The sequence below is a fragment of the Cyprinus carpio genome, chromosome B1 (genome assembly GCF_018340385.1).
Source record: "Cyprinus carpio isolate SPL01 chromosome B1, ASM1834038v1, whole genome shotgun sequence".
Lineage (NCBI taxonomy): Eukaryota > Metazoa > Chordata > Actinopteri > Cypriniformes > Cyprinidae > Cyprinus > Cyprinus carpio.
The window spans coordinates 19784399-19807878 of record NC_056597.1 but is presented as its reverse complement, the minus strand read 5'-3'; the positions used below and the strand labels follow the sequence as shown (position 1 = coordinate 19807878).

Here is a 23480-nt window from a genome sequence, read left to right as displayed (position 1 = left end):
TGGATGTTATGCAAATGCTCATAAGGGAGATTGGGAATCGCCATTTAACGTAATTTGGGCACTTTACTGAAAATATCTTTTAAGAACATGGCAGATCTCTATGAATAATTCAGTGGAGTGGAATGACTAATAGGTCTGTAGTTTCCTGAGGGTGTAAAGTTGGCCCTCTACTGGGACATTCGGCAGATCAGACACTCATTTGAATCCCAGGACATTTTGGCTCAGACTCAATTGTGAAATGAAATGTTAGTGTTTAAATCTGTATAGGTAGAATGGATTGATCCCTGAAATCAAAACGAATAGTCCTTTAAAACAGATGCCTAATTTTCTCAAAACATTGCCATTTTTTTAAAGCCTGTACTGAAAACAGAAAATTATCACAAGGCAGCAACAACAAAGAAAAACCAAACTAAAACGGCGACATCTGGTGGCGTGGTGGTGGAACTGCTGGATGAGATGTTACAATTATCTATACAGATGTTTATGTTGTACATTTAATTTCTACTGCATTTTGACATGATTAATGAAAACATTTGATTTATTTGAACGCAGATGAAGTGACATTTACTTTAAATGTTACCCAAGAAATGTTCAGTCTATTTCAGTAGACAGCAAAGAACATGGATTTTATAGAGAATAATGTGGTTATAATGTGAAAACTGTCCTGCAGCAACACTAACTGTGACTTACAGTAAAAAGTATTATATAAGTACACCTAAATAATGTAATGAATGATCAGTTGAAAAGCGTGTAAAACAATTAAAACAGTGTGCAAGATTTTTCTTTGCATTTATTGATCAACCAAAGGCATAGAAAAGGCATAGACTCAAATAATGATTCAGAGAGGAAGACGTTTCCTTGATAAAAAAAAGCATTGGTATGAAATAACATGGGCTTAATACAAATACAAAAACTGGGGCGATACAAACATTGCAGCAAAATCACAATCACAAATACCTTCATGTGAAAGGTTCACATTTTTTATGCAGAGCAAATCAGTAGAATGGCTAACAACACAACGCCTCGAACTGTTCTGAAACTAGAAAAGGCACAAATGATATTTACAGTGAGGTCAGGGTTAGGTTTCAAGTGGATTCGGTTTCAATAGAGGATTCAGTCATTTTACTAAATTAATATTTTTAATAACTCAAGGACAGGTAGGCAGCCTGATGTATTAAAGTTTGGTGTCAAGTATCATGAACAGACTAAGCCAAATTCTACATTATACATTATGTAAGCTTTTCAGGTAGAAACGGCATTAAATTATAATTTGGTCTTTTTTTTTTTTTTACAGTGTATTTTCTTTTGGCTTGGAGTCAGAGGTAAACTGTATGCTTTAAATCATTTTTACATGTTAAAACCACAATTTATCAAACAGCATTTTCTAGTGACTCAAAAGTAAGAGGAAGGATTTTTGTACATTCAGAATGCACTCTTAAAGCTAACACAACTCCTCAAGCATCATATCAGTTATAAATTGTCATTTTGCTAAATTCGAGGTCAATGGAAATCTAAATGGATTAATCTCAGGCTGAGTGGCAGTGAAAGCTGTATGATGGATGCAAACTTCATAATGCATCAACAAAACCCCAAGTAAAACACATAGTAATAAAGCATAAAACACCAAAAAAAAAAGAAAAAGATATTTAAACAGTCAACCATGGCAAATATTGAACACTTACAATGCAACAGAATAACGGAAAGTCATAAAATAATTTAGAAACATACATAAACATACAAAAATGTATTACACTTGCAAAACTGAACATTATATGCAACACTTCCATAACACCACAGATATATCACTTGCTGGGTTAATAAAAGTATCTTTACGGCCTCATGTATCTACAGAAAATTATATCGTTAATGCAACTCATAGAAAAAAACTAAACGTAAAATAAATCAAAAGTTATTTCAAGTTCAAACCGAAACCTTCACAAACAGCACTTACTATCATCTAAATCTTTAAAAGAGCAAAAACGTACCAAACAGAGTGTTGCAACACTTAAAGTGTAAATACATGTTCACTTACTAAGGTGAGGTGTTTCAATAGCATACACATTTCAGCTGAAAAACATAAATATAAACACTATAATGAATTTGTAGCTAAGTATGTTTGTGTACACTTGGATTACAACTATTGACCAAACACTTTCTATATTCATAATACATGAAATATTATTTCTTTTAAAATGTAAAGCAATAATACATACACATTTAGAAAAATTGTGATACAACCAGTAACTGTTAAGAGTTTTATATGATTGTGAAGGCCATGCGAATTTAAATACTTGTTTAACAGACTTCAGTTTAGTAGTTTGAGAAGTAAAAACTGCAGACTTCTTGTTTGTTTGTGTTTGAGTGTGTCTGTGGTAAAACTGACAATCTGTGGTTGTGACAACCAACTTGCCCCTGATCTCCTATTAGCCCTGATCAAAAATACAAGTTATCTACAAAATTCAAGTTCATTTTGAATGTTATTCAAATACGTATGGCCTAAGGGAGCACAGCACAAAAGGAATGCTTAAGAAATTGTGATGGTTCCAGCCAGTGAGATGACAACCCTGAGAGCAAGAGCTTTGGCTGATCAGTCCAATGAACAGATGGTTAATTTACAAACCTTGACCAGTACAGATCATGAAGCTGAGATATTATCACAATTATTATCACAATATGAGCTAAATGTGTATTATAGTTAATGCAAAAGTGAAAAGTCTGTCATCATTTAAACCCTCTTGTTGTTTCAAACCTGTATGATTTTCTTTCTTTCAAAGAACACAAAAGGAGGTATACAACATTTATAGTACTTTATTGTTGTATTTTTGTTATTTGTGAAGCTGGACAGTCCCAGTTCCAAAAAGTATGGAAGCTTGTTTCCGCCAAGGAATGGATGGATGGATGGATGGATAAATAAATAAATAAATAGTGACTACTTATCTAACAATATTTTTTTTTCCTCACAATTCTGAGAAAACAATGCGATAAAGAGAATTGCGAGATCTCAGAACTCAGAATTCATAGAGAAAAGTTATAATTAAGATATAAACTCAGAATTTGCATGGGGAAAAGTCACAATTCTAAGTTTACATCTTAGAATTCTGAGTTTTCTTTTATTCCCATAATTTCAAGAGAATAAGTCCAAATTGTGAGATTGAAAAAAAGTCTAGGGCTGTAAAATGATTAATCGCGATCAATCAAATTTTTTTAAATTTTATGTTTAAATACTATATGTATGTATATTTATTATGTATATATAAATACACACACACGTAGTATTTAAACATAAACTTTTATTTTGAATGTGATTAATCACGATTAATCGTTTTGCAGCCCTAAAAAAGTCACAACTGCCTTTTTCATCCTGTGGTGGAAACAAGCTTCCATAAAAAAAGAGCTGCCTGGACATTCCGCTACACATTTAATTTAGTATTCTACAGAAGAAAGACAAAAATGCAGGTATGGAACTTAACCGGTGTGAGTAAATGCTGACAGGTTTCATTTTTGGGTGCATTGTTTCTTTAATGACTCTCAAACGGATCTGAGGTGAATCTGAATAAAGTCAGTACATCAGTATTCTCTCAAAATGTAGTTTTAAACCTTTAAATGATGAAGGCAAATAGCTGATGTTTTTCATACCCTATTAAGTTCTCATATAAAATGATCTGTAATACAACATCTACAGCAGCTGTAAATTGAAAGGAATAAATAACATAAAATAAATAAAATAAAACACTTGTTTTCAAATAGAATGCAGTAAAACAGGCAAAAGTCCCAATGCTGTAAAAACTGTAAAAAAAAAAAAAATTAAAAAAAGTGAGCTATTTTCCTATGAGTTGGTGTAATCCTATGATGTAGTCATGTTGATTCTGTCATTTAATATTAATTAAAATGTTAAATAATTCTTGACTTGATTAAAACCAATAAATAGATATTACCACATGAAACACATTTTAAAGTCACAAAAAAAAAAAAAAAAAAGTTATAAATAAATAAAGCACAATCATACTATGAGAGTCTGAACTTTTCCATTAAACCATGAAATCAGATGACCTGTCCAGGCAAATCGTTCCCTGGACATAGTCATCAAGCACTTGTGGCATTTTTCCAAAGACATTACACATCCAAAAATGCAACAGACTAGGACTAGACTAGAAGCATGGAGAATTGATACTGTGTGCAGTAATACGAAATGTACTCATATTTCTGACAGGAATAAGACAATCTCCACACTGGCAGTGGCAGAATTAGTGGAATAATCCCAAGTCGGTTTAAAGACACTACAGAAAAATCTTTAAACTGTTGTCAAGTAATTTCTATCCAGGATGAATGTTTTTACAAATATCTGGCAGTGATTTTACCTTCAAACTGTAAACCTTCATGTAATACGTCCATAGTATTCTAGAAACTTTCTTGTTCTGGATCCACACGGCCTCAGGTTCAAAATGACCCCTGCTGCCTGCAGTCTCACAAAGGCTAGATGTAATTTCTGTTGTATGTGCTAATTAAAGACCTATTAATAAGTGACAAGAATGGCATCAGTCAAATTGTTCGCTTGCAAAAAAACAACAGAGCAAATAAACAATACTGCTTATGCTTTAGTAGCACTTTTGATTCAAATGATTTTGTGGTTAGGTGTATGCTTATGTGTGTCACCGGGCTGTACTGGTTGGTTGATTGACAGGTGTGTACAGGTACTTCCAGATGGCATAGTAATGGATGCCTGCTCCCATTGCAACAAACAGGTGCCATATAGCGTGAGCAAAGGGCACTATTCCATCACTTTTAAAGAACACCATGCCCAACACATAACACCCGCCACCAACCAACAGCTCACACAGACCTGACCTGTCTGCCTATAAAGAAAACAGACAGACATTTCATTTATTTCTAATTAGTCTGTCATAACATTTTCAATTAACAAGTGTTCATTTTCTTACCATAGAGAGGATGACAAGAGCAGGGAAAACACCCATTGTTACGTAACAGATCAGCTCTACAGCTTTAAATCTGTAACACAAAGGATGCAAGAAACATGTTCACCTTTAACACAGAAAATGTTCAAGGTGTTTTTGCATCTTGATGCAGCCATGCATTTCAAATGATATGTATTAGAGTTTTTTTCAAGATGTCTAAGGGAATATTTCACCCAAAAATAATAAACTGCTGAAAATTTTCTCCCGCAGCACAGCCGAGGATCCACTGGTGAGAAAGTGATGTCATGTTAAATTTCTCCGAACCTGTTTCAATCTACATCATGGATAGATTGAGAGAGTACATTTTCAGCAAATTTTCATTTTTGTATGAACTAATCCTTTAATACACTTTTCAAAATAACAAAAGCAGTCAAAAGTCATTTAAATAGACAAAAAAAATAATTCAAAATACTATTTAACTTACAATCTGCAAAGCATTGGAAAAAGTGGAAATCAGGTTAAGGCATAAAATGATGTCTTCAGAACCAATCATACATGTGAAAACAGCTAAGACTTTAGCAAATAGTTGTAACTGGCTCAGAGAAAGACAGGAATCATGTCTTTATGGCAGTTTTTCTGCTTACAATACAAGACTTCTTCACCTTGAAAATGGTTGTCGAAAGAGAAAAAAAATCTATCAAAAGCACATCATATTAAAATGTGAGGTGCGAGAGCAAAAAAAAAAAAAGACACTAGTTTTGGAATCAGCACCTCAAAATTAGAAAGCAACATATTTGATTTCATTCAACAAATATGATGCAGGGTACTGTGATCAACAAACCAGAAAAATCAATGCTATTTCTTACAAAATAAATTTAGAACTTAAAAATGAACACTCTTAATCATTATTAATGATTATCTTACCTTTCATGGAAGAAGAACACATAGGCAGTTCCTCCAGAGGCCATCACCCAGACCACCCAACGCATTTGGGCAGCCCATGGACCAAGATCCCGCAGAGTCAGCCTGCCATAAATACATTACATACTTAATTAAAGGTATTTTGAACATTAAACTATCTGTGTAACTATCTAAAATCTCACCGTTTAATTTATAAAGTATAAATACTTATAAATATAAATCCTAAATGCACTGTACAGTGTGTAAGTTTGGATAAAGAAGTTTGCCAAATAAATCAATAAAAGTATAACTGAGATTTATAACTCAAAGCTATGCAACTGTGTATCAAGTAGGACAAGTTAAAATGACTAAAACCCAAAGCAATGAAAACGGTTCATTTCATTTAACTAAATATGTGGGAATTGTTCTAAACTGTATCAGTTTAACATTGCTCAGAAAGTTATCAAAATTTCTGAAAACACTGGTTTGGTTTGACATAATATTTGAATTCAAATAAATAGATCTAAATACACTGTTGTAAGTTTAAGCAGCAAATAGTTTTTTACAACATTATTGGTGATCCAACATTTTTCTGTGGAATCAGAATCTTTGGCACCATCAGTATTTCAGCTACAATCTTCCCATTCACACATCTTATTGGAAACAAACTAAAAACCCTTGGTCACGTAAAAACCTTCGCTCTTTACATTGTTATCCATCTCCCCACCCAAAACTCAGTGTTAATTTATGAAAGCTGAACACAAATCCATTAATACCCAATGCAGACTAAATACCAATTTCTAAAATTGCTGCAAAAACAACATTTACTCTTGACATGTGCTCACCAAGGCGTGTAGGACGCTGCAATGAAGAAATAGATCACCATCCTGTCGCACATGTGGAAACAGTGCTCAACTGATCTAAAAAGTAAAGTAACAGATATTAGATTTCACTTCTCCAGTTCATCTGTAAATAAATATGAAGCTGGATTATCATTTAGGCCTGAAAGATGATGAGATTACAAATACATGTAGACACTTACAGCTACACAAAATTAATTTCAAGAAATTAAACAAAACATACACTTGCAACTCGTGAGACAGATATTCATGTTCAAGTTCACAGTACACAAACTGAAAATGAACTAAACCTCAAAAAGCTTTAGGTCATACTCTTACCGGAGATGAGACTTTTTCCAGGAGATAGTATGGAAAACTGTGGATATGATGAAAAGGCTTGATAGTCCTGCCCCATAGAGCCATGCTGAAATCTCCTCCCAGTGGTCATCAGATAAGAGGTACAACAAGATCCCACCCACAATGCTGGGAATGATCCAGAGCTGAGAATAAAATACAGTCACAGATCATGATCACCAGTGTGAACTATAGAGGAAATAATTTTAAAATAATTATATATATACATAATTTGATTCAAGGAATAGTTCACCGAAAAAAGAAAAAATGCTTCAAATTTACTCACTCTCAGGCCATCAATTATTATTATTATTTTTTTTTTTACATTTCTGTAAAAATAAATCAATGTCCCAAATTTTCCCCCAAATCCTGGAAACTCCAAAAATTCCAGAAAGTTTCCAGAAATTTACTGAAATGTTCAGCCTCTTTGCAACCATGTCGATAAGTTGTTTCTTCATCGGAACAGATTTGGAGACAATTAGCATTACATCACTTGCTCACCAGTGGATCCTGTGCAGTGAATGGGTGCCGTCAGAATGAGAGTCCAAACAGCTGATGAAAACATCACAATAATCCACACCACTACAGTTAATTAATGCCTTTAAGTCAAAAGCTGTGTTTGTAAGAAACAAATCCATCAAGACGTTTCAATTTTAAATCTTTGCTTCTGTCCAAAAAATGAGTCTACAATCCTGTTCTCTCAAATCATAATCCACCAACATATTTGTATAGAACAGCTTTGGGCTGTTTGAACTTGTAAACAGTGCTTGATCTGAGCATATTTCTCTACTGTATTTTAGCCAGAAGCAACCGTTTGAAGTTAAAGACAACTTGATGCTGGATTTGTTTCTTACAAACATGCAGCTTTTCACTTCACATTGAATCAGTGATTGATGGACTGGAGTTGTGTGGACTACTTATTGTGATGTTGTCTTCTGACGGCACCCATTCACTGCAGAGGATCCATTGGTGAGCAAGTGATGTAATGCTACATTTTTCCAAATCTGTTCATTTGAAGAAACAAACTCATCTACACTTTGGATGTCCTGAGGGTGAGTACATTTTCATTTTTGTGTGAATTATTCCTTTAAGACTGTAAACACACAACTCACCGCATGTGTGGCACAGTTAGCAGCGTGCTCATATTCTGTTGGCTGATATCTCTTATTAGATGGTGCACGATTGTTCATAAATCTAAAAAATAAAAATAAAAAAAGAGCTAGAAAGTACAGGATGAAGTAATGCTAACTACAAACTAAAAAAGCAATGCATAATTGGGGAAGTCGTGGCCTAATGGTTAGAGTGTTGGACTTGCAATCCAAGGGTTGCGAGTTCAAGTCTTGGGCTGGGAGGAATTGTAGGTGGGGGGAGTAAATCTACAGTGCTCTCTCCACCTTCAATACCACGACTGAGGTGACCTTGAGCAAGGCTCCGAACCCCCAACTGCTCCCCGGGCGCCGCAGCATAAATGGCTGCCCACTGCTCTGGGTGTGTGTTCACAGTGTGTGTGTGTGTGCACTTTGGATGCACAAATTCTGAGTATGGGTCACCATACTTGACTGTGTCACGTCAATTATTACCAACCTAAAGCATACTTAAAAGGACAAAGTGTTGCTCCTGAAATTTGTGACTGAATGTTAACTAAACCAGTTTTTCAATAAAATCTTTCAGATAAATTCTAAAGTTTCCATGGGCTTGATGTACATATTCAACTGATGTATGAAAAATATGCATTTTCAATTAAAAGTATGCATTATTGCATTGTTGTATGTATTGTTTTATTGTAATTGCTAATGAGTTAGTCACCACGTAGGTCAAATGATCATGTGACTGACGATAACTTTTGCTGTTGGCTGGAAGAGGCTAGTAACCTCAGCAGAGGAGTCTTTTATCCTTACACACATCTCTGCACAGTGCTGATGTCACTGTTGTCATGGAAACATACTAGACCGTGATGAAAAGGGAATGAGGCTGTGTGTGGTTTCTTTTTTCTTCTTTTGTACCACAAAGAGACACTTTGAATTCAGGACCACTATTTTACGTTACAGTTTTTATGCCAAATAGAGAAACTCCAATATAATAAACCTAGACATTCCTAGAAATGTGATGAAATTATGGACAATTCAGCTGTAGCAATGTATTACGGATAACTTCACTTTAATTAGTAGAATTAGTACATAATGTTCCTAAATGTCAGTCTCAGGTTCATGTTTAGAAGGGTTGAATATGAAAGAGAGATTGAAGTAGCGATTTGCCAGAACCAAAAAATAAATAAATAAATAATAATAAAAGCAGTAGTTGTGAGCACACAGCAGCATGAAAACGTTAAACAATATAGACTAAAATCTGCAATTAGGTCAAACAGAAGTGCTTTGACTTCTAGTATGGCTGTTTCTCTTAATGACCACATCTAGTTCAACACATAAAACACATCTGTCCTAATTTCTATTGTTAGCAACCCAAATAACATGGCCTAAATTTGTTCTAGTATTAATTTTATAGCTCACCAAGTCAACATTTGCTGAAACTCATGCACTCCACAAAAAGACAATTGAGTCAATCTTTTAGTGATGTTGGCTTAATGTTTTGTCAATCACTTGAGGAATTGCCAGAACAAGAAAATGTCTAAATGAATATATATATATATATATATAGGATATATATATATATATATAATATATCCACCATATATACACACACACCTTTTCCACAAAAGGATCAAATAATAATATAGGATTCGAATAATATTTTGGACAGTTCTTCACTTCACGTCAGCCTTTTAATTAAATTTTGTCTTGTTTGTATAACACCTCCCACACATTTTTACTATAAACTCAAAAGAAATCAAAACCACTTTTTTTTTTTTTTTTTTTTTTTTTTTTTTTTTTTAAAGGAAAGTCATGTCGTCAAGCCATAAAGACATTAACTGAGCCTAAACGATGTTAACTTGAAACCATAAGAGCCAGCTCAGCTTCACTCAAAATGTCAAGTGTTTATTACATTAACTTTGTCACTGATATTGGTATATGCTCAAGATGCTAACGAAGGAATAGTGATAATGGACCTGCTGCAGATGTCAGCTGCTCGTGCACGGCCCTGAGGCCCTGTTTTGTTTTTAGCATGTAGTTGTGAGGTGAGGAATAATGAACCGCGCTGCTTCTCCCGGTTTGCAGTTTATGGCCTTAAGTGGTCGAATTTGAATCCTAGTCACAATTGTTCGTTAATACACATCAAAACGCCGTCTTTTTCTACCACTCCCTCAAACATCAGTCAGACAACACGCAAGTCTGTTCAGGGAGAGTAGAGGTAATTTTGTTTTGTGGAATTTGAGTTTTTTTTTTTTATTTTCTTTTTTACACTATATAGATAGAATCATTGGAGCTAACATTATAGGGTAGAAATGTCATTCTATATAGATCATTATAGTCGGCACAACAGCAAAATTAGCGCTGTTTCATCCGTATAAACATACCACAAGTGACGATAACTATATAAATAAACGATAACGAGATCCCTAAAAATCGTTTTTTTTTTTTTTTATGTGATGATATACTACGCTTGTTTGTTTTGAATTGTATTCGTTTAAAAATAAATATTTATATTTCGTATAAAAGTTTCGAGACGTATAAGTTTAGAAACGTATATTTTTATTTTTTTTTTTTATTTTATTGGTGTCCATCTACAAAAGACAACTCACTACAGTGCCCCCCCGCCATGGCCCCCCCGTAGTAATCTGACGCCACGAAAAAATCACAAAAGACAACTCTACACAAAAAAACGACACCAATGACAATAAGCTTACTTGCTAAATACAGAATTGGCGCAAAATTCCACATTTCATTTCCGACGACGGCAAACACTCACCTTACAAGTTTCATTTAAACGCGTAAATCCAACAGTCGCTCGAGTCTAGATGAAAACGTAGCGCAGAGCTCGTCTTTCAGAGACACTAATCTACAAAATCGCTCTTAAATATCATTCGGTTGATGAACTATAGAACTGAGCGAGCATTAGGAGCAGTAATCCGGAAGTAGAGAGCATGTAACGGTCTCAGGACTCCGGTCTTCCTGCCGACAGAAGCGAGTGGATCATCCGTGTAGGATGCTGGGTTTATACAATGTGTTGTCTATTAGATCAGTGTATTTCACACGCCGATATTGGACGCATGCCATGTGTTCAAGCATTTGCTAGCAAACAAAAGTTTTTTTTTTTTTTTTTTTTTTTTTTTTTTTTTTTTTTAAGACTGTCGTATAGACACCATTTATAAGACAAACCTACGAGGTAACCACCACAATAATTCAGATTAACGAAACTAGCACCACTCCAGTATCTTAAATTATAGTTACCATAACTACACACAACTCAAATTAAGGTTTTGTTCACATTTTTATTAAGACATTTATCCATACATCCAAAAAGCACGAATTCTGTAACGCTAACGTTTTAAAACTACATTTGCACATTAGTGACATACATGCAGAAGAGCCCTTTCCAAACTGTACATCACCAAATGGACTTCTTGGTCTTCTTACATCTGCAAATAAAACAGGACCAAGATATAAAAGGTGCACCATATCAAAGCATACATCAAGTTGACTCGAGTTGAACTCCGGTTTCTCATCACTCCAGTCCTTGTACAAATCTATGCCATTATAAATTCATAACCATCTGTTAAAAATAATAGTCACTACCAGGGTATCATATATACACAGGATTGAAATGTGAAAAAAAGTGGGTAGAAAAAAAAAGGGGGTCTCACCACTCACTAAGACCTCTTCCCAGTTGGGAACTTCTTGTTTACCATCGGTGAAAGCTGATAGAAACAAAGAAACTTTAGCAACGAGCATCATACCTTAAATGCAAGACACCACAAGTCAGAAGTTTCCAAATTTCCATGTATATTGCTGCTAGGAGATAAGTGGGATTCAATTTCACACAAAATGGGACGGGGCTTATTCACATTTGTATATCAAATGGTAACCAAATTCAAAAGTGATAGAACCACATTAGTATATACAATACATTACACACTAACAATAATAAGCCTGGAGGGATACAGCAAACTCACAAAATCACATGTCAACTAAAAGAGCCTCAGACTAGAAATTATAATCAGCTGCTGTAATACAGCGTTCATACGAGGTGTCAGAAAAGTATTAGAAGTCATCAGCGGCTCCAAGTCCCATTTACTCAAGACCAAGTTTGTGGACCAAGCTTAATTCACTTACCACCGATTTAACTCCTTGTTGCGTTCAATGCGACTTAAAATCGATGCATCAAACGCAGATGTTCAGCAGCCTAAACGCCTATGGCGCAAATCATCCGAGGCCACGTGCTTCGTCAATCCCATCACGAGGCAGACTGGAAAGTCTACAACCAGAACATAAAAAGAAGTTTAACACGCATTTCACGCGTAAATCCAACTCAAGCATCTCAAATGAAAATCTAGCGAGAGATTTGGGAGCTTAACGAAAGCACGCGCAACAAAGAGCTTAAATTTAGACATCATTACTAAAACAGTGAATTATCATTGGCTTCTTAAGCGAGCGTTGAGGTATTAAACTAAACAAAGCAAAAAAGGAGTACTTACACGCTCGCAAACACAGAGCGACTTTCTGAGGAGGACATGTTGCACCACAACATTCCCACCAAACAAAAGTTCGCTGAACACAAAGGGAAGACTAGCGTTGTGCCGTGGTTTTTATAAGAAGTCTTCTTTGTGACCTCCACCAGCATAACAAAGATGCGTTCAAAGCTCATGTATGCCCTCTGCTGGTAGGTTTGAATCTTTGCATAAATTACAGACATTGACCCCAAAATAACAAGTATCCAATAACAAGTTATTTTTATTAAGATTTTATTTAGATACAGTTTCTTTGTCAGGAATATCTCCATGCAGACAGGTTGAATTCGGAATAGCATGCAGGCATACCTTCTCTCGCCATTTGTTCCATATCTTTATATGGCTTTTTATTCTATAACATTCTCTATTAGATAACTATTAACATACATATTATATTCAGCCTTTTTCTTGGAAATCTCTTTGTATTTACCAAATGCCTTTGTAACACGAAGCAACATGCTGGGACGGCTGGAGCAAATTGGGTACTTCACAAAACATAGTGGCACTTTAAGAGTCTGGGGAGTGTAGATGACTAGTTTTTGGGTCGTACTAGAGCTCACTATACAGCAAACCCAGAAGGCCATGGGTTCTTTGGAAATCTACTGTGGAATTTTAAGTAGTTAAATGAGTAGATATCATTACTTGAAAAGACTTGTTAGAAACAGAGGGAACAGAGTATAGCATATAGGTTTTTACTTAAATAAGGGTTATATAATATAGTTATACTGCTTAGCATGTTGATTCTCTGCTACCATTATGCAGTAGGCTATGTGTAGATGCTGAATGAGCTAAATTTATAGTGCCAGTTGATACCAAAAAGTAAATAATTGTACGATAGTTCAGTAGGAAGTAAAACACAGAAAGCTGACTCTAATTTTGAGTTTGTTGTTGTTGTGTTTATTGTGTTTAAGTCAATCACACTGACACAGCTAATTTGTGTATTTATTTCTATTACGGTGTGTGTGTGTGTGTGTGTGTGTGTGTGTGTGTGTGTGTGTGTGTGTGTGTGTGTGTGTGTGTGTGAGTCACTTTTGTGTTTTTGTGTGGTTGTTTGTGAGTTGTCTTGATTCAGCTGGTGATATACTTTTACTTATTTAACTTTCATTCAGCCCTAAATACTATTATTTCGGGGTTTTGTCCTGAAAACTCATAGGTTGGAAGCACCATTACTCAGTCTTGCATTAGCAGAACGCACAATCTGATCAAATGCCTTGAGAATCAAAACATCCACATCATCATCTGTGTCAATCTCATTATGGTAGTTCTTCACTGGAAAGATGTGGTTCATTGGCACACCCACTTTGGCACTGCACAACTCCATCTGGACAGGAACAGAAAACAAAATTGTTGGTAAAACCTTAGAAAACAACATGCATAGATGATTAAATGACCTACTATTTCTTTGATCCTCTTGCTGGTGTAGATCTTCCTTAGATCATTTTCGACCAGTGGACATGCTTTATCCACTTTAGTCATGACAATCACTTGTGGAATTCCTAGAACAAGAAACAATGTCTAAATGAATAATATATTTAGAGCACTTAGAATTAACTTAGAACTTCACTGATCATTGAAATGTAGATCAAATATTCATATGATCTTTAAAATTAAGCTTAAATTAAGCTCATGCATATTTTTTTTTCATTACCATTCTCACTGATTTTCTGGCGGATTTTCCTCAACTTTTGGACAATTATCTCATCCTTACACAAATTGAATGTATTTGCATCTATGACGTAAACCAGGCAGAATGCTTGATCAGACAGTGAAGGGGTTTCATTGTAATGCTCATCACCGCTTGCAAGTGTTTTTTCCTCGCTAAACTATGTGAAATAAAGGCAAAATAAGAAAATGTGAGAGATGTTGCACATATTTAAATATTAATTTTAAATCAAATGTAGTTAATTTTCAAATGAATTTATTACTTTATATCCCTCCTTCACATGACCATATATGGCTTTGACAATGTCATCTGGTTCACGTTCAGATATATTTGCAGGTTCTAAGCCGATGATATCACAGATTTCAAAAGGCAATTCTGCATCTGCACTTCTGATGTGGTGTGCTTTCAGCTGTAAACAAAGACCAAGAAAAATGGCAACACATTTATTATTAGATATCACAAAATACTTATGATTTTAAACAAATTTCATTGATTTTATTTGATTGATGATTCGTCAATTTCCTTAAAGCATATTCCTACAATCTTAGCAGCTACATTTTCCTATAGCTCTAATATTTTTTTTTTTCATATTGTGGAGTATAGAATTCAAATAATGCTTACTCTTCGTGTGAAACTGTGACTGGCACCTGATTCCAAAGTTTCAGCTATTGCTACACAAACTATTTCTCCTTGAAAGGCACAAATGACAGAGTTAATAAAGCTGGACTTCCCTGCCCCAATTTGTCCAGCCACCAGGATTTTGATGTTTGTCACATCTGGATTACTCAGAGTAAACCTTTCTAGACGGCTTTTCAGTGCTTCCTTCTGTCTACAAAAGACAAGAGACAAATTTATCTACACACTAGATAGATAAAAACTATTCAAAACAACAAAAACAATAATAAACAACAAATATAATATTTAAAAAAAAATCAAATGTATCCTCTAGTGTAGATTTACACTTTTAACAATTCTAATGATTTAGCCTAGGGAATTAAAGGCTTTTTATTTTTTACCACATGAGTGTCTTTAGCCTATTTCATCTTCAACATATGCATTAGACAATGTACATTTATGAGTAGGAATGCCTAAATATAATTTTAGCTTTTATCTGGGCTTTTATTCTACAAATAAACATTACCATATCATCGAACAGACTCTGATAATAAGATAGTGATAATACTGCAGAAATGCACTTGTCTACATAACCTTTGTACATGTAGCTTACCCCCAGTCAAATTTCCTCCATGCTTTTTCCAGTTCTGTGAGAAAAACAACAACAACATACAGATAAAAACATATAGATGATATAAACAGTTCAGTTGAACAATACAATGGTAGTATCTCTTTCTGAGAATGTACTTATAGTATGTAATCTGCTTAAAAATGGGAGACAGGGGATGCCATTAAAATTACTTATTCATTTGGATTTTGAGACTTAATTTTCGCAGATTACAGCATTTCACTTTTCAATTAATATAAGCTATTCTGTGTCTTAAAACAAGTTAAGTTAGATCAAGTTCAATAAAACATCTTTATTGTATTTCTATGGGCAGAGGAGAATAGCCAAACCAAAAAAAAAAAAAACAAAGAAAACACAATGTAACATTCATAAAACTGTACACAATGGAATGCGCACATGTGAGTGGGGCTAGGGCCATCTAGTGGTCGCTGCTCAGCTGCGTGTGGATCGCGAGCTGTGTGTGTGTGGATTGGGCAAGGCTAAAAGGGCGGAAAGAAAGCCTCAAAATTCAAATGAATCAAATAGAATCGACTCAGAAGAGACGTGAATGAATGCACGCGTGTCCCTGATCCACAAATGCACATTTTATATGGGTAACCAACTGAACCGAATGAGATTGACTGGAACTCGATGTCCATTAACGTGTTACCTGATCCAGATATGCATGGATTCCTTTTTGCATGAGCAATTTGTGATAGGCTATATTAATGCAGAACAGAACATTTTTATTCGCAAACATGTCTGTATTTGTACAAATCGCTTTACAATAATTTAATCCCGAATTCCACAGACTCAAATTGAAAGGCATTTGTTTGTGGTTAGTAAGATACATGTATAAAATTTATGCAGTACATGGATAATTTTGCGTGCATCTATTAATCATTTTTCATCCCATAAACTCTCTGCATACGTTTTCACCTGATACCTTATATTTTATATTAGTTCATGTTGCTTTTGTGCAATAGATGAATTACAATTTATTTGTTTTAAATATTTTATGTTTAGATATTTCTATTTTGCCGGAGTCCCGAGAATCATTTTATTCTCCCGCATCCGACACACCAGTGTCTACCCGCTCGCAGCAGCATCGTGTCCCGCGCCGCACTCTGTTGCGTCGGGTCTTGCGGGAGCACGTCTCTAATCCACTGGCACTTTACTCGACAGTGCGCTACATCCTTTTTACAATCTCTAGATTATAAAACACTGCATTCTGTCAACAATGTAACGCGGCAGTAACGTATAGAGACCTCTGCTTGTTGTAACTATACGCTAATTACTATTTTGAAAATTATAACGTTAGATTACTAAAAAAGTAATCAAATTACAATAACGCGTTACTAAGTAATGCGTTACTGCCCAACACTGAAGCCGAAAGACATAGACCATAAACACACGCAGGGCCACTGCTGGCCAAATGGGTGCCCTAAGCAGAACTGTACTGTTGTGCCCCACCCCCCAATATTACGGAAGTAAAAACAAAAAAACACCTACTATAGGGGTCAAAATAGAACTTTAATTAAATATAAAAGTAAATAAATAAATACATTGTATTTAAATTGTATTATTTAGAAATAACAATTGTAGCTCTACAGCAAAAAATACAAACTAACATTACACATTAAATAAAACATTTTTAAAGATTAAATGTTATTAAAATAAAAAATAATAAACTGAATAAAAAATAAGCACTTATATATGTCATCTGCTGGAGCATTCCAAACTTCAAAATTTACAAAGGCACACCTCTGCTTTTTCTGGAAGCGAAGTCATAAATGAGCTCATCATACGATAATTTCTTTGCTAATTCAGAGTTGATGCTGATTATTGCCAGACCACTCAAGTGCTCTTGTGCCATAGATGAGCGCAAGTATGTTTTAATGAGCTTCATTTTAGAAAAACTTCGCTCAGCTGAGGCAACAGTCACAGGGAGCGTCACTGCTATGTGCAGCGCAATCCAAAGGTTTGGGTACAACTCTTGTAGTTGGTTGTTATGGAGAAATGATAGCATCTCCAGAGCCATTGTGAGTGGTGGCAACTGTGGGAGGTTTATGATTTCTTGAGCCAGCTCTTGACCATCAATGTCAGAACCTCCTTCTCCCACTGCAGTCAGTGTCTTCTCTACCTCAATGCAGTGTTTCTGTAAAGTCTCTTTCGACATCCCTTGAACTTGGCTGAAATCAAGCAGAACTCCAAATCTCTCTTTGACCTGAGTAAATTTTCTAAATTTCAAATCTCTCTTGAAGTGATGCCAAAGCAGAGTCCACAACACTGTTGAAAAATGTTACCTCAAGCTTTTTGAGGGCATCACTGATGGGCTCATCTGCAGCCTCATAGGCAAAATGCCTTTTAGTGCATCTCAGCCTTTTCTCCATAAGCTCAGGCTCTATGTTTAGGGCCTCGCAGAGTTCCTTTGCAGAGTTCCAATACTGTCTGTATTTCAAGAGAGAATGTTTTGCACTCTCAATGAGTCGAACAGCAACATCCAGTTGCATTGAACTAGACTGAAGCATCCTGTTCACCTGGTTAATATTTGTTAAGATGTCAAACCATACAACAGTGCACATCAGAAACCTAAATGAAGCCACTTCTGCCAGGGCTTGAGCCTCTACTTAGGCTACTGCATCGTTTGATTTGTTTCATTGATGGGATTTTTTATTTTTTTCTTTTGTTGTTTTATGGCTGTTGTGCTTTGAAGTCTGCTTTCCCATCTTATATCACTCCAAGACTTCAATGTGAGATGGACATGCTTCAATAAGATGTTCCATCGTTGTGTGGCTCCTGAAAAGAATGTGAAGAGTTTCTGCACATAACCAAAGTAGCCAACAGCATCCTTAGCTCTTGGGTTTTGCTTCAGCAGTCTCGCCTGCACTCCTTGACTTTTACCTTTCATATTAGCACCATTATCATAGGCCTGTCCTCTGCAATTTTCAAAAGGAATCTGAAGATCCTGAAGCTTTTCCAGTATCACATTTGACAGATTCAAGCCAGTGGTTTCGAAGACCTCTATATATCCTAAAAAGTATTCTTTAACCTCTGGCTTTGGCTCCAAGGCCACAATCCGCAAGATGACTGACATTTGTTCTTTATGACTTATATCTGGGGTGCATTCAAGAATAATGGAATAGTATTTTGCCTGATGAATATGGCACACAATGGTCTTCAGTATTTTGTTGCTTATGAGCTGTATCAGCTCATTTTGGATTTGTTGTCCAAGGTAATGTGTGCGAGTGCTTTTGTCCTTGACTCTTGACAGTTGATTTTCCATTACAGGATCAAACAGAGCAAGAAGCTCGACTTCCTTGAGAAAGTTGCCATTGTTTGCTTCATAGAGACAATCTGAAGGCCTCTAAAAGCAAGATTTTGGCATGCCAAATTTATTGTTATACTGACCAATCAACCTGACCAAGAGTTAATTCTTGATGGTCTATTGCCTTCTTGTTCTTTAGACGCATCTCAAGTTCTCTCCATTTCAACATGGATTGTGTGGTCTAAGCTGTTGTCGTGACTTCGGAGAGTCTTGCTGAGGTTGGACCAGTCGCTAAAACCATCCCCTGACAGGTTTGTGTCTTTGGTACTGAAGAGTTTATAAGCAAAACAAAACACATTTTTTCTGCTTTGAATAAATTAGCCAACTTCTTATCACTTTCTCTCCATTTGTGAGTATGCGATAGCATTTTAAACTATTAAAACCTCATCCATCTTTGTCTTTGGGGAAAGGAAAATCTGATTCTACTTTATATGGTCCTCTCTGCACAATTTCAAGATGATCAGAATCTGTTAGGTGAGACGGCCAGAGAGAAGGATCAACTGGCAGAGCACTCGAAGGGGACACCACATCAGTTTCTACTTCTTTATTGAGTGATGGTTCCTCTATGTTCATGGAACTTTTGCCAGAGTTGTGGCCACTGCATCTGTACCTAGATAGCTGGTTGACGGACTTGCTTCAGTGCTGCATCCCATGTCAGTGACTGTGCATCTGCTGGGTCCCTCTGGATCAGTGCTTGAGGGAACCGCTTCATTCTCTTTTGTAACAAATTTCAGCATTGACCCTGCATAAAATGAAGCAGAAGACATTAGTCACTGAAAAATTACTGAGTGCACTTTTAAATAAACAATTATTGTTATTTAAAAAAAATTGTTAAATCTAATAAAACATAACATTAACAACAACAAAAAAAGACAGTTACCTCCTATTGCTTTGATTTTATTAATACTGTTGCCTGATTGATTTCATGGTCGAAAGCATTCAGAAATCACACAAAAGAAAATTAAGCAGTTTTATTACCATAAAACCATGGTTAATTTTTGTAAGGGTTGTGATGTCCACATATTTTTGTTGAAGAAATTATAGAGGCTGTAGCATTTTCTATAACCAAAAAGTCGACAAAAATTAAAGATTAAGTGGATATTTGAATGAAATGTTTGGTCAATACTGAACAAGGATTTGATGTTCTTTAGCAATAACCAGGATGTTTGTGAAATTTTTTTTCATTCCTTATACTATATAATGTACACTGTTTATTTTGTATTATGTATTTTAACACTTTTATTCAATAAAACCATATTATTATTATTACTATTATTATTAAAGAAAAAAATCATTATTTGTTTTAATATAATGCATTTTAAAGAATGTTATTTGCTTAGGTCCACAAAAATATTATTTGAATACTTCTTTGTAAATTATTATTTGAAGTAACAAAATTAAAAAGTTAATTTGTGGTTACCATGCCTACAACAACCATGTTTTTTTTTATGTTTCTATAGTGAAATTGTTACAGACATTACAACACGTTACTAAGGTCAATAGCCAAAAAAAGATTCAGAGGATTATGAACGTACCTGGAACTGATGCACGGGCTTCATCTTGGGTCTTTTTTCTTTTTCGTTTCTCGGCGCCGGACTGCTGATGTCTTTTCATAGTTTTCCATCAATTATTGTCATTTAAAAACATGAGGTGAGGGCGAGGGCGGGGGCGCGTGTGCGGATGCGGGAATGGCGCGTCACGTGTACGGTACTGCCTACTGCGTTCACTGTAAAACGCATTCTTTATAATATATATATATATATATATATATATATATATATATATATATATATATATATATATATATATACATATGTGTGTGTGTGTATGTTTATTTTTATTTATGTATATTAACATTAATACAGAACGAAAGGTTTTTTTTTTTCTTTTTGAGCCACTGGGATGGTGCCCCCCTGGGAGTTGGTGCCCTACGCAGACTGCGTCCGGTGTCCTATTTGTCATTTTAGGTTGTGTGCCTTATCTGCGCACTTCTGCCGAGCTCTGCAGCAGACTTCTAGCCGACAGTCTTAAGAGACATTACGTCATGTAAGTGTGGATTCGAGAGGAAGAAATAGGATCTCTTTGGAACAGTCAGCCACTCTGGCTATGTGAAGCGCAGTTCAGTGCTGTTGGTTACATCAATTACAGATTAGATGTATATACATTATATAGAAAACTTCTGTGAGTAGGCTATAAATATCTTTATTTATTTGCTATTATTTTATTTGCTTATGTCTGTTTCAGAACCACACCCATTAACCATTCTTGTGATGTACCAATATTATTTGGACATGCACACACTGCAAAAGTTCAGTCCTTGCCTGGTTACTGTATTCTAACAGACTTGGGAGTGATCACAGCCTCCAAACAGATTTAATCAAGTCATCCAAATAGACTTTTAAATGCAGTCTTTGAATTCTTAATATTGTAAGTTAATTTTGTTAAACAGAAACATTTTATGAATTTATGAATTTGAAATGATCAAATCATTAAATAGCAAATAGCTTACCATTTGATGCTGCTTTTGTTGTTGATGTCTCTTGTTTTGAAACATTTGTTGTTGATGTGCTTTCGGTCTCTTTTGATGATCCACCTCCCATTTGCGACTATTTGTCGTTTTTCCCTTTAAAAACCCAGAAAATAATACCACACCCCACACTGCAGAAAGACACAAAGCTTTTTAAATTGAGCTATACTGACTTGTGCTCCTGGGATGTATAGGCGTGATGTGATGGTAGCCCTCATCAGAGGCTGTATTTATACATGCAGGTCTAACTTTCAGTTTCACTTTAAATGATAGATTTAAATAATAGCCTTACAAACATAGTAACTCCACATGAGCATGATTTTGGTGAAATGTTAATAATGATGCAAGTGTCTGACCTTATATTAAGCCACAAAATCAATAATTTAAGATCCTAGCATATTAGATAACATGTTTGAGCATTATTTTATTCAAATGAAAACAGCAGAAAATATCTTATAACTGTAAACAACCTGGAAAAAGAAATACATAAAAAGGCTAACATTTAAAAAAACATAAAAGACTGAATTGTATTATATAATGAAACAGGCATGAAATGTTGTAATATTGTATTACTTATTCATTTGATTTCAGTAAAAAAAAAAAAATATATATATATATATACACTTTTGCTTGGGGCTGCTTACTAACTGAAATTACACTGTTCCACAAATAATAATATAATACATAAAAATAAGTGCAGCCTTCCTTTGGGGAAAAAAATAACTCTCCGAATTCAAACTGAGTCCATTGTTGTGGATGTTCAGAGTTGCTGCAGTAAATTGCTGAAAGATTTGTAAAAACAAAACAAATAATGTATCTCTGAGAAACTTGCTCAAATGTCAGCCAGAAAATGAACACGTTCAAACATTACAGAAATCTCCACAGAAATCTCACTCTGTTAGTGTTTGCTCTACAACATAAAATTAGTGTCTGCAAGAGACATTTCCTCCACAGAGAGCAATAGACATCTGTTAGAACATAAAAACATAAACTGTTGTGACCCACAGAAGGGCTTTACATTTATTTCCTCTTACTACATAGTGGACAAATGGCAAGAAAATTAGAATACTTCCTCATGGCCAAATGCAGAAACATCCTCCTGAGCCATCCCTCTAACTGAGCAGTTTATTCTTTAGAGAGTGGACCCTGGGAGTGCACATCTCAGACCTGATTCCCATGAACAGGCGCTGAATCACCTCAAAAGTATATTTCATCTCTTTTGGATAGTCAAGGTTCAGCATGTACAGCAGGCCCATCAGGTTCACAAAAGCGTTGGGTACATCACCAAGATGACGCATGACAATCTTTTTCCTCAATGACAATGGCAACATCGTTGTTGGAAACTGGAAGGGGCTCTTTCACATCTTCAACGACCAAAAGGATTCCAATCACCATTCCTTTGATGAAGTCCTCCCCAGGATCTGTTGGCTTCATGCAAAAACGAATAAAAAGGTGCCTGTGCTTTAGACATGTTTTGCTATAGAGTGTATCCACACAGAGGATGCCTGAAATGATGTGTAACCATGCCCATTGTGAACTAGTTTTTGTATCATTAAACAACATTTTGCTGCTTACCTCACATCTCTTCATCAATGTAGAAGGATTTTCCTTCATGTACCATGGCAGTCCCTGCAAAGCTGCTGCTCTCTTCCTTTGGTTTGATGCCTGCAAAAACACAATACGTGAATTCAGTTGATATCAGAACTCTGATTTTTGTCAACCCTCAAATGACGGAAACTGAGCTTTCAGTTCAAAGAGGTAACTTGAACTCTGGCCTTCTCTCCATCTACTCCATCTTACAAAGCCATTTTCTTATTTATTCAGTCTGTATCAAATGCCTATCCAAGTACATTAATTAGAGGAGGTTTACTGTCTGTCATAATCTACATCCTGGTCCCTCTCCTCAGTGGGGTTGCACAATTAATGTGGACCACAACTACAACAAATACGCACTTACATCCTTGTCGAGACTCTCCATTAAAGATGTCATGTCTTGAACTTCCTCGAAGCGTTTCAACCGGAATAACTGAAGAAGTTTATGTAGATGGCTGTCCAGACCCTCATAGAATTTATTGATGTCCATTGAGGTGAGCCTGGTGAATTCCTTGCCG

At 35.4% G+C, this 23480-nt stretch overlaps 2 protein-coding genes and 1 non-coding gene across 4 annotated transcripts; all 3 read right to left on the bottom strand.

The window, feature by feature from the left end:
- Positions 1-772: 772 nt before the first annotated feature.
- On the bottom strand, positions 773-12756 carry LOC109049819 (monocyte to macrophage differentiation factor 2-like). 2 transcript variants are annotated; one of them, XM_042716960.1, is made up of 10 exons: positions 12597-12756; positions 12235-12376; positions 11766-11858; positions 10871-11540; positions 8119-8200; positions 6992-7152; positions 6659-6733; positions 5838-5939; positions 4938-5007; positions 773-4853 (listed from the first exon to the last, which is right to left on the bottom strand). In XM_042716960.1, exons 4-10 carry the CDS (start codon positions 10882-10884, stop codon positions 4650-4652), a joined length of 708 nt encoding a protein of 235 aa, XP_042572894.1. In that variant the 5' UTR covers positions 10885-11540; positions 11766-11858; positions 12235-12376; positions 12597-12756; the 3' UTR covers positions 773-4649. The 2 variants fall into 2 exon arrangements, with proteins under 2 accessions (XP_042572894.1, XP_042572893.1); XM_042716959.1 differs by having other exon boundaries at positions 11766-11819.
- LOC122136107 lies at positions 12096-12181 on the bottom strand. Its single transcript, XR_006153930.1, has one exon. It is a non-coding gene; the product is annotated as a small nucleolar RNA SNORD60 (small nucleolar RNA).
- Positions 12757-13694: 938 nt separating the features above from the next.
- On the bottom strand, positions 13695-22672 carry LOC122135893 (interferon-induced protein 44-like). Its single transcript, XM_042716958.1, has 7 exons — positions 21352-22672; positions 15521-15554; positions 14914-15121; positions 14555-14701; positions 14278-14452; positions 14025-14125; positions 13695-13950 (listed from the first exon to the last, which is right to left on the bottom strand). The coding sequence occupies exons 1-7, from the start codon at positions 21440-21442 to the stop codon at positions 13777-13779; spliced, it is 930 nt and encodes a 309-aa protein (XP_042572892.1). The 5' UTR covers positions 21443-22672; the 3' UTR covers positions 13695-13776.
- Between the last annotated feature and the right edge of the window lie 808 nt (positions 22673-23480).

Bases quoted from the DNA above. Each gene is read 5' to 3' on its own strand.
- LOC109049819 (XM_042716960.1), bottom strand. The intron at 5,008-5,837 runs GTAAGATAATCA...TTTGTGTTACAG, and splicing joins GTGTTCTTCTTCCATGAAAG to ATTTAAAGCTGTAGAGCTGA. The intron at 4,854-4,937 runs GTAAGAAAATGA...TTTTCTTTATAG, and splicing joins CTCTTGTCATCCTCTCTATG to GCAGACAGGTCAGGTCTGTG.
- LOC122135893 (XM_042716958.1), bottom strand. From the start codon at position 21,442: ATGGGAGGTGGATCATCAAAAGAGACCGAAAGCACATCAACAACAAAT. The intron at 15,555-21,351 runs GTAAGCTATTTG...TTTTTCTCACAG, and splicing joins AACAAAAGCAGCATCAAATG to AACTGGAAAAAGCATGGAGG. The intron at 14,453-14,554 runs GTAATAAATTCA...TATTTCACATAG, and splicing joins ATGTGAAGGAGGGATATAAA to TTTAGCGAGGAAAAAACACT.